At 41.8% G+C, this 11,131-nt stretch overlaps 1 protein-coding gene across 4 annotated transcripts in view; it reads right to left on the bottom strand.

Moving 5' to 3' along the window:
• Positions 1-352: 352 nt before the first annotated feature.
• The window catches only part of Lsm14a (LSM14A mRNA processing body assembly factor), a 46,402-nt gene continuing 35,623 nt past the window's right edge, over positions 353-11,131 (bottom strand). For 2 of the 4 annotated variants that reach the window (XM_052165629.1, XM_052165646.1), the window contains 5 exons: positions 9,165-9,347; positions 8,890-9,061; positions 6,904-7,135; positions 3,578-3,634; positions 353-1,718 (listed from right to left, as the gene is read on the bottom strand). In XM_052165629.1, the coding sequence (XP_052021589.1) occupies positions 3,611-3,634; positions 6,904-7,135; positions 8,890-9,061; positions 9,165-9,347 (611 nt within the window). In that variant the 3' untranslated portion in view covers positions 353-1,718; positions 3,578-3,610. The remainder of the gene's footprint in view (positions 1,719-3,577; positions 3,635-6,903; positions 7,136-8,889; positions 9,062-9,164; positions 9,348-11,131) is intronic. The other 2 variants (XM_052165638.1, XM_052165656.1) reach the window with 1 other exon arrangement.

The following is an 11,131-nucleotide window of genomic DNA, read 5'->3' as shown; positions in this document are numbered from 1 at the left end:
ATGAGCGTGGAGAACTGGGTTGGGCCATCTCAGTCTACAAGTATTACCACAGCATGTGCTCTGATGCTTAACGTGCCTAAAAATGTGTTCAATCACATGATCTGTGGACCCTACAAAAGGGCTGCTGTTCACATGCAGGTGCACATTAATGACAGCTGTCAAGTTCTGGATCTCAACAATGAAACCAAATTGTAAGACATTTTCTTGTTGCTCTCTACAAAATATATTGAAATTAGAAAATAACCAGTCATCCTTAAGTAGTCCAATTCTCCCACAGTGGAATTTCCCATGCCTTTATCACTACTGAATGTTTTAGTGAGAAAGTTAACAAAAATCAATATAGTTAAAAATATTGAAATCTTTGGATCCCTTTATTCCATGGCCTTTATTAAAAACACAAAGTGGCCAGATCTTTTTTCACTATAGCTTAAATATCAAAAAAGATTTATTAGTAATTTACAGTTAGCAACAAACGTGTACAGAGAGTCATTGGTAGGCCACAGGCCTGCATACTATGTTAGTGATGTTTTACAGGCGCCAGATGATTCTGAAAACTCCATCTTTTTGACTTAAAACAGGAGTCAGCATTACCACAACAGAATTCCAGGCATAGCAGGAGGAACAGGTCAACTGATATATCAACAAGTTTTAATGTCTTAAAAAGGAGAAGGTTACTTATTTGAAAATACAGCGAGGTACATTCTCATCTATGATTATTTACATTCACACACTTAAAATATCTGCTATTTGAACAAATCCTGTGATTTGCTACAAAATGAAGTCCATACACTATGCATGAATAATTTATGCTTTTTAGATAATGGAATAAAGTTACCAAATCTTCATTTGTGGTCCAAACATTACAAAGGAAATCAAAAACCTTAAGCCTGGAAAGCAAGGGGAAAAGACCCACCCATCCCTGCTCTTCAGCACACTGACTTCTGCAAGGACACGTATGTTTGCTGACTTTAAAACGTTTATTCTTTTAAAAAATTAGTTGCTTTTTATACAGCTATACAAAGTTCTCATTGTTTCTTTGGCAATGGAATATAATGGAATTTTACAACTATATAAAAAAGTTACCTTTGCCTAAGAAACAGTATTTACCTGTGTGTACATAGTTGACTGAACAAAATTCTCTACCATCCAGCACCCTAATTAAGTGTCGAAATAAGCTACCTCATATTATAGGATCTCCAAAAAAGAAAGAGAAAAACAGACACACGCACGCACACATGCACGCACCTATGCACACACTCACACACACATACACACACACATGCACGCACGCACGCATACATGCACAAAACCTTCTGTGGCTCAAAACACAGTATCACGGCCTATCTGCAGGCAACTCGAAGTAATTGCCAAATACAATTAATTAGTGATAAGAAAATCCTTTCAGTGATGAAAAAATACTTAGCAGTTCCATTTAGCTGGCTTTAGTTCAACTCTAAGCAAGGACTCACAACCACCTGCTACTCCACATACATTTATGCTTGTGTTTTAAGACGAGCCTTCCTGCCCCAAAGCAACTGCAGTGTAGCTTTGAAATGAAGCAGAAAACAGACAGAACCCAGTGCTGGTGACAGACAGACAGCAACTTCACTTCTTCATTCTTCACAAAAACTGCAACCACTTTCCAGGACCACGAAGAGCTAGGAGTCACCTATTCTCAAAGACTTGTTTGTAGACTATGCAGCAACTTTGTTGTCTTTCTAAAAAGGAAAAGAAGCATTAGTTCATGCTCCAAGTCATGGCTCCTCCTTACTTTGCTTACGTTTATCTAGGGTTCCTTAATACAACCTTCCTCTAATTTTCACGGAAAAATTTTCTGTCCCACCAGTTCTTGGGAAGCACTGCTCTATTGTCCACACCCACTCTGCTTACTCACTGCATCCCCAGTCAGTGGAGGCTGCAGCAGTGGCTGGTCTGACACACGCCTGCGCGGCTATGCAATGTGGGGAGACCTCACTACCTTTGGTTGCCCTAACAATTTAAAGACAACAGTCACATGAACTTTCACATGGTCATTCATAAAACTCTTTTGCAACAAGTTTCATAAAATCCCTAAATTTTTGACATCCTTTTCCAAGCAATCCAATAATCCATAAGTTTAAGTAATATTTCTCTCTAAAGTTACATGAGAGGAGAAAGCAGTATTGGACTTGAAATACATTTTTAAAAAATAACTTTAAAATATATTTAATTTTTTTGATTTTATTATCTGTGTATATGTCTGTGTTTTCACAGAGACCAGAAGAATGTACTGGATCCCTGGAGCTGGAGTTGCAGGTGGGTATAAGAGATCAGAGCAACCCAATATGAATCCTGGAACCCACACTTGTGTCTTCTGCAGAGCAGCAAGCTGAACCTTAAGCTATCTCTCTAGCCCCCATTTATATGGCCATTTTAAGCCATATAAGATCAGGTCTATAACAAAATAATCTTTGTAAACTAATAAAAATTAAAAAAAAAAAGAAACTTCAATTTGAAATAAGTTTGAAAAACAAACTTAACTGGGAAAAGTAAACACCAGAAGCAGTAAGAAATGCACGCTAGCTCTGAAGGAGGTTCCAGTGAGATCAACTCAAGGTTTATGTGTAGCCAGAGGCTTCTGTTTACTCTCAGACACATAGTTAAAAAAATTTTTTTTTTAAAAGACAGGGTTTCTCTGTATAGCCCTGGCTGCCCTGGAACTCACTCTGTAGATCAGGCTGACCTTGAACTCAGAAGTCCGACTGCCTCTGCCTCCCAAGCACTGGGATTACAGGCGTGAGCCACCACTGCCCGGCAGACACTTGGTTACTACACAGTCCATTCCCTCTATCTTTTCAGGTGTGGATAAAACCTAAGCATGTGTGTTTATGTGTCTACATTTACAAGAAACATGTAGAAATCTCTCTGTACTTATGCTCCTTTGGGTCTAAACAACAGAGTAGACTAACTATTTGCGTATCAGTTGCATTGCATTGCCTGACTGTATTATAAGTCTTCTGCAGGTTAGAGTACAGGGAGTGGGCAGTGCAGGCCAGTGTACAGTGCCTGTGTGGCCTAGATGAAGCTCCACATTCAGCCCCTAGCACCTGCAAACAGGTAAGAGGACACGAGGGGTTCTATGTAAACACGATGGGAAGGGACTTGAGCATGAATGGATTTTGGGATTCATAGGGATCTTGGAGCCAATCTGCCATATACGCAGAATGATGGCCATATCTATTTTTTTTTGTTTCTAGAGACAGGGTTTTTATGTGTAACAGCTCTGGCTGGCCTGGAATTCAGAGATTCTCCTGCCTCTGCCTCTCAAGTGTTAGGATTAAAGGTGTGTACAACCACACCCCGTACCACACCTAATTTTTATAGATGCATATCCCAGTTACTGGCAGGTCAGCTACTTCCTGGCTGAAAGACTTCCTCTGAGGGTACAATATCAAACTATATGTAGTGTCACTTTAAACTGAAGAACACAAAGCAAAGTACAAGCTGGTACAGAAACAAGTGAACTGAAGACAACCCTCTGTCCCCACCAAACCAACCTTCACACCTCCCAGTTTCTTTCTTTCTTTTCTTTTTTTACCTTTCAGAAAGCAGTATGACCAATCCAGACCTTTTAGGGTCCAAAAGCCGTGGTTTTCTGAAAGGTTAAAAAAAAAGATAGGAGAAAGAGAGGGAGAGAAAGGGGGTAAGGGAGGGAGGAGAAAATAAAAGGGGAAGGAAAGAGACTGAGTCATTTCAGATTCTTCCCATACCTGCCCAAATTTAAAACAAAAACAAAAACAAAACTAAACAAAAAGTCTCATTTGTCCCTGTGTGTGTGCGCATGGCTGTGGAAGCCAGAGGACGGCCTGGCGCTGGAGTTAGAGGCAGCTGTGACATGGGTGTTGGCAACCAAACATGGGTCCTCGGAAGTGTAGCAAGCACTTTTAGCCACTGAGTCACCTTGTCTCAGGATCTCTGACAGAATGTAAGACTCCAATGTATAGTCTAGCCCACCACAGTCCCTGAAACTACTTAACAGGAGCATGAGAGAGAAGCTGACTGCAGTCACACCCCAGTGCAGACACCTCCTTTCTGACCAACACTCCCACCAACTAAACCAGCTGACCTTAGGAAGACTGCCGGGGCAGCACTCTGGGGGTGTGGCAGGACATGATGCTTTAGAAATGAGTTCAGTGATCCAGGGCAAAGCTTCTAGCTACACAGTGAGAACCACTGTGAATGCTAAGGGAGCTTAGGGGTGACGGCTAATCCTGATTGTCTATTTGACAGGATTGAGGCTGGGGTGAGAACACCACTTCAGCTGCACAGGCCTAGGGTCCTAGACTGAAAGGAGGAAGACATGAGCAGCAGAGCTCAACTGTCCTCACTTCCAGCTGGGGGCATGTGAGCAGCCCCCTCCTCAGGCACCCACTGCCATGCCGTCCTTCCCTGGGTGGGCTGTTCCCTGAAATCCTTCATCCCATAAGCTAGCTGTCAGGAATTTTGTCCCTGTGCTGTCAAATAGTTGGCAGGGACATTCCAAACGAATGGATGTAGTGAGGTGGTCCCATACTTCCACCACACGTATGGTTTACCCAGAACAACCCAGAAAAGAGCCAAAGTCAGCCTAAGGACACAAAGTAGGTGGGAGCCAAGAAATATACGGCAGAAGCAATGTGTAAGACAAGAAACAAGTTCTAAAGCACCAGTAGAAGAGCTCACAAAAGAGGGAGTGACAGAATCTGAGCAAGGGCACACGGGGGAGGGACTGTGAGCACACCAGCACGCACACAGCAGCTCACGCACGTTCACGCTCTCAAAACCTGAGGACTGCGGCGTAGCTCAGTTGGAAGAGTGCTTGCCTAGCATTCGGGAGGCCCTGAGCTCAAACCCTACCACACAAAATCTGGGAATGGTGGCCCATGCCTGTAATTCCAGCACTTTGGAGGCAGAGGCAAGAGGATCCAAGTTCATGATCATCTTCAACTACACAGGAATTTGATGCCAGCTTTGGCCACTAAAATTCTGACTCTGTGTATAAGATACCTTCTACCAATTCCTAAACATTCTAGGCAGCATTAGGTTAAAAGAAAAAGGAAGAAGGAAGGAAGAGAGGAAGGAAGAAGTTATAAGTGAGAAAAAAAAAGAAAAAAAAACCCCTAAGATAGGAATACTATGAGCACTCAAAAAAGCACAAGGCTGCAGAGAGGGTGGCCCCACTGTCAACAGGACTAGACACAACACTAGATTTCTGATCAGGAGAAACCAATCATCAAATGACATATAGGCTGTTTCAGAAAAAAATCCCAGAGTATTAAAGAAATTAACGCTAGGCAGAGTGTCATCCAGCTTTAGTCCCAGAGAGGAGTCTGTGAGCTTGGTCTACAATAATGAATTTCAGGACATCCAGGGCTACACAGTAAGACTCTGTCTCAAAAGGAAAAAAAAGAAAGGAATGAAACAAAGGCAGACAGACAGACAGACCTAAGGTCAGTGGCTAATCATCAGTGTCAAGTATTCCACAGAGGCTAACACTTGACAAAGAGCTATGATGGGGTCACTGGTAACTCTAAGACATCAGATAAGCAAGAGCAGTCCATGATGGGAGGCGCTTTGAGCTGAAGGGGTCTTGTAATTGTGTGGCTGGGCACAATATCCAAGACATTAAAATCAACATAGCTGGTCCCAAGGCCACGAATACCAATGTCCTTCCACATAGACCTTCAACAATGGCTAGTTATAAAAACCAGACAACAAAACTCCTATCATCAAATTTTTGCAATTGTCTTTTGTTATTATCAGTGGATCTCCGTGTAATAGGATTTTGTCCTTTTCTATTTTCTTTCCTTGAAAAAAAACTAAGATCCTTTATTAAGATAGCTGTAATGCCTGCCTTAACTGGCTGGCCTCTTTCACTGGAAAAATTATACACAAAAACACACTACATAGAGCCACAGAGTTCTCCCACAGCTGTTGGTGAATGCTAATATTCTCGAGAACATGCCTTACTAATAAAACAGGGGCCAAGTGAGTCCTCTACAAACCTATATTAAGAGCAGTGACTCAAGAGCCGACCTGCTAGGCTCAATGCTCAGTGTCATCCCTCTGGTTCTGTGACCTTGGACAAGCTATTTAATATCTTTGTATCTGTTTCCTTTGTAAAAGTTAGATAATAATAGAAGCTGACACTAGGCTTAAATGAGTGAGTGTGAAAAATATTCAGCACCATGCCTGTTACTCACTAACCACCTCGAGAATGCTCTCAGATGTACAGGTTTGCTTTGCTTCCTTTGGTGTTAAATTGTAAAAATCTAGTACTATGAAATAAAGGTGATACTACAGTCATTTTTTTATTATATAGCTTTAGTGATCTTTAGTGTACTTCCTATAAAATTTTTTTTCTCTTTTAAAGAAAAGACAGAAAAAAGGTAACACTAATTTAATTGCTAGGAGATCCTTCCTTTTTCTTGTGGGGAGGGAGCATTTAAGAGACTTTCCTAGCTCATGAGATCTACACTCACGGCTCTCATAGAGACAAACATGCCACCTTCCTACCCTTCCTTCCTGGGGCTGAAAGAACAGTCAGGCTTCAGGCTGCACTCCAGCCCCTGCTCAGTCCAAGACGGTGTTAGCACTCAATGCAGGGTTCTTCTTCGAGACACATCTCACTATGGAGCTCTGGTTGTCTTGGAATTCATAGATCCTCCAGTGCTGGGATTAAAGGCATGCATCACCTATGCTCAGCTCTTTTCTATTCATTAGCCAAGAAATTACTATCCTTTAAATTAAAATAAATAATCTAATCATGTATATTCTCCAAGAAGTTAAACTGAAAGTTATCCTAATATTTAAAAAATAATTCTGCCAAAATTGATCCAAGTAAAATGTTCTGAATACCATCCCACAGCAAGCAGTTATACTTACCCTATATTCAAAATCTGCAAACTCCCTACCCCCGCGAGCGCCTCTGAATCCTGCACGAAACCCTCGAGGCACAGTGAAGGTTCCTCCTCGGCCACCACCACGCCCTCTGCCACCACGGAAGCCGAGGCCTCCTCTGCCTCGGTAGCCCCCACGGCCACGGTTTGGACGAAGTGGGATTCCAAAAGTTTCAGCATTTAACCTTCTTTCTTCAGCCCAAGTTGGTCTCCTTTCTCTGTTATGTAAGAGCAGAGGAACATTAGCACATCAACTCAAAAAGCGCATCTTCTAGCAAATCTATGCAGCCCCAATTCCTGATAAATTTAATTGATTTCTCAAGCTTAACTGAAGAAAAAATGAGCAGTCAATGTAGACTCTCCCAGCTCTCGTGGCATACACGCTCTGTATACTCCTGCAGTACGTTTTCACACGACACAGGGGCTAGTTTCTTATACATACACTTGATAGAAAGATGCTAAAAGCCTTCACATGAAGACAACAAGACCCAAAGGACTTGTGATTGATTTCACTCAACCCACAGAAAGAGGACAGAGTTGGTAGGGAAAGCCTCGGTAGAGAGGTAGGAGGTGGAGGTTTACGTATCCTAGTTTAATCTCAGGACTTGATGAAACTAACCCAGCAAGTGCCTACACTGTCCCACCAATCACGCAGCCTAGCAGGGCTCAGGCCTCGCTTCCCTGCCAACACTGAAGCCCACAGTTGCCTCCAGGTGGCGCCACGCAGCAAACTTCTGCAGCTCTTAGCTTCTTATGTGCTAGGTCGGTCGGTCCTTCCTTCCTTCCTTGGTCCGTCCTTCCTTCCTTCCTTCCTTCCTTCCTTCCTTCCTTCCTTCCTTCCTTCCTTCCTTCCTGTCTTTTAAGATGTATTTATTGTTATATGTGAGTACACTGTAGCTGTTTTCAGACACACCAGAAGAGGGCGTCAGATCTCATTATGGATGGTTGTGAGCCACCACGTGGTTGCTGGGATTTGAACTCAGGACCTTAAGAAGAGCAGTCAGTGCTCTTACCTACTGAGCCATCTCTGCAGCCTGCTAGGTCATTTCTTTTTGACAATTAGAAATTTCTGGATCTTCTTTTACTATGTCACAGTTTTACTGTATGAGTCAATTCTGAAGAAGTATTTTCCATTTGGGTCTGGTTTCATTTGAATTACAATGTAGACAGGTAACACAAAAGTTTATGTTACACAAACACTTGTTTAACTAATATCTAGGTGTGACTACATCTTTAAACAATAGTGTAAGGTCCCCCCTCCCAGGACAGGATCCCCTATAACCTACGTTGGCCCTAGGTATAGCCAAGGATGGCCCTAAGCCCCTGATCCTCCTGACTCCACTTGCTACCCAAGTGCTGGGTTACAGGTTAAAGTCTATGATTCTTTTTCTTTTTCGTGTCACTAGGATGAAGCCCAGGGCCTTGCACATGCTGGGCAAGTGTTCCCGCACTCAACTACATCCCTAGCTTTTGCTTTCTTTAAATTTACAACTTTGAGGCTGGTAAGACAGCTCTGTGGATGGAGACTCAAGCTTAATGTCTGAGTTTCATCCCTGGAAAAAACCACATGGGAGGAGAAAACAGATTTCCGTAGGTTGTTCTCTGACTTCCACACCTACTCCGTAGAATGCATGTGCACAAACACACACACAAAGAACAAAAACTTTTAAATAAATTTTTTTAGGAAATACAAATAATACGCATGTACACTGCCCCCCCAACTGTGGGGGCTGGAGAGATGGCTCAACAGTTAGGAGAGCCCTGGCTGCTCTTCGGAGGATCAAAGGTAAATCCCAAGCTCCCATATGGTGGCTCACAACATCTCCACCTCCAATCCCAAGGGGTCTGATGTCCTTTTCCGGGCACTGCATCTATATGGCATACATGGATAAACATGTAGTTTATCCAACGCCACAGACACCACAACAATATACATAAAATGAAACTGAATAAATCTTACAGAACCCAGTACCTATTATCATCACAAGAGATGTTGTCGAAGAAGGACTTGGTCTTGTCGTAGTAGCAGTTGGGCCCAAGCGGATCTTCCTCATCAGCATTCCCCTCGCTGTTCTGAGTGTCAACTCCTGAGTCTCCTTTGTCTTCACCGTTTACAGGTTTCTCTTGTTTCTCAAGTTTATCTTCTAAGGAAAGACATGCAAGTTAAGACTCTACCCATTTAAGTTGTAAATCATCTTTCACTCAAAGATCAAGTTAATTATTTTTCAGTATAAAAATAAAATTTACCTTTTAATTTAAGTTTATTATGAAACTCTCTGTCGATTTCCTCCTTGTTAAATTGTGCATTTGCACTTTCAAAGTCAAAGTCTTTCTCAAATTTCATTGGACCATCTCGACGGATACCAAATCTTCCCCTGCCACCACGATGACCCCCACGTCCTCTTCTTGGGACAGAAGGAACTCCAGGAACTATGTTAATAAAGAGTATTTATAATAAACATTCAGTATGTATTAACTGGTTTAGAATAGTACTGTAGTTTTTGCATGAAACAATCTATAACATAAATGCTTAAACTCTATATGTATAGTATATATGTATTTTTATACAAATAAGAAATGGGGGTGGGTTGGAGAGAGGGTTTGTGATTAAAAACATTGACTATTCTTGCAGAGAACCTGGGTTTAATTCTCAGCACTCACATGGTGGCTCACATTCTTTTTTTTTTTTTCTTCTTCACTTTTTCGAAGCAGGGTTTTCTCTGTGTAGCCCTGGCTGTCCTGGAACTCATTCTGTAGACCAGGCTGGCCTCGAACTCAGAAATCCGCCTGCCTTAGCCTCCCAAGTGCTGGGATTACAGGTGTATGCCACCATGCCTGGCATGGCTCACATTCAAAACTCTAGTTCTATGCATTCTTCCGACTCTGCTGAAACTAAGCACTTGCTCTACACATACATACATGCAGGCAAAATATGCATACATATAAAAGAAAAAAATCTTAAAACAACTCCCAAGAAGATTGTTCAGTGGGTAAAGGAGCTACAGTCAAGCCTCATGACCCAAGTATAATAATCTCTAGGACCCACATGATGGAAAGAGAACTGACTTCCACAGTTGTCCGTTGACCTCCGGATCTATACTGTGTATACTGGCACATATACACAAACTAAAACAAAACAAAGCACTCCTGCAAGTCATCTTCTGATCTCTGCACATGCCCATACGCATAAACACACAGAAAGGCAGACAGACACACACAGAGAACAAAAAGAATTAAGTTGCTAGAAGTTAGTACCTACATAAAAAAAGCATAGAAGATTTTATGTAACTTTAATATAACCTTTATAGATGTATTTATGAAGAGCACAACAAATAGATGTATAATGGAGAGATTTGGGGCCTTCTCCACTATATTAACCCAGGCTCTAGAAAGCTCTGTTCTTCTTTCTGCCCCATTCCCTCAATCCCAAGTGTAAGGTCCTTTGTGGAATGGGTAAGAGGAAACAAGATGTACAATAACAATGTACGTGAACACTAATTAGCACAGACAGCAAAGTAGGAGATGTTTCTCTCACAATTCAGATAAAACAGAGAAGCACCAGTCCTTACTGGCTCCAAGCACTTCCTGTTTTCACTGTTTCCCTCTACCTAGCTCCATGTATTCAAGTCTTCCTGAATTTATGTGTTCTCTTTCTATAACATCACCACAGGATTTCAGCCAGTCATCTGAGATATAATAAACAGCAAAGAGTAGCAAAATTCATAGTGAAAATTTGTGACCCCAAATATCCAACACATGTGTGACTAACAGTAAAACAATCCAGAATCTGGAGTAGTTCTTAGTGAGAGTTTAGCTTAAAAATATGCAGAACATAAAGCAGGATTAATTTCATGAAGTACAAGTTGAATAATTATATGAATTGTATAACATACTGACAAAAATCGGAAGTCCTATAGGGTAGGAGGCCTGTGCTACTGTTTGGTGAGGATGGCACACTGCCTGAGTTTGAGCATAAACCCGTGCAGCAGTATGTCCAAGCATGTCCAGGCATGTCGAGATAAGCAGGTCTTTAACACACTCAATTTTATTACTAAAAGTAACTCAGTTACATGCTAGGAAACAGGGGAGGATTCACCTTAAAGTTCTACAAAAAAGAATATCTATGTGTGTAAAATCCAAGGAGAAACTGCAAGAAAAGTCACTGTTCTGCCAGCGACCCTTAGTGGTGGAGGAGGGTAGTGATGCTTTGAGTT

This window comes from Apodemus sylvaticus, chromosome 1 (genome assembly GCF_947179515.1).
Source record: "Apodemus sylvaticus chromosome 1, mApoSyl1.1, whole genome shotgun sequence".
NCBI classification, from domain to species: Eukaryota; Metazoa; Chordata; class Mammalia; order Rodentia; family Muridae; genus Apodemus; species Apodemus sylvaticus.
Note: the sequence above shows the minus strand (reverse complement) of the source record. Positions and strands in the feature narration are given on the sequence as shown.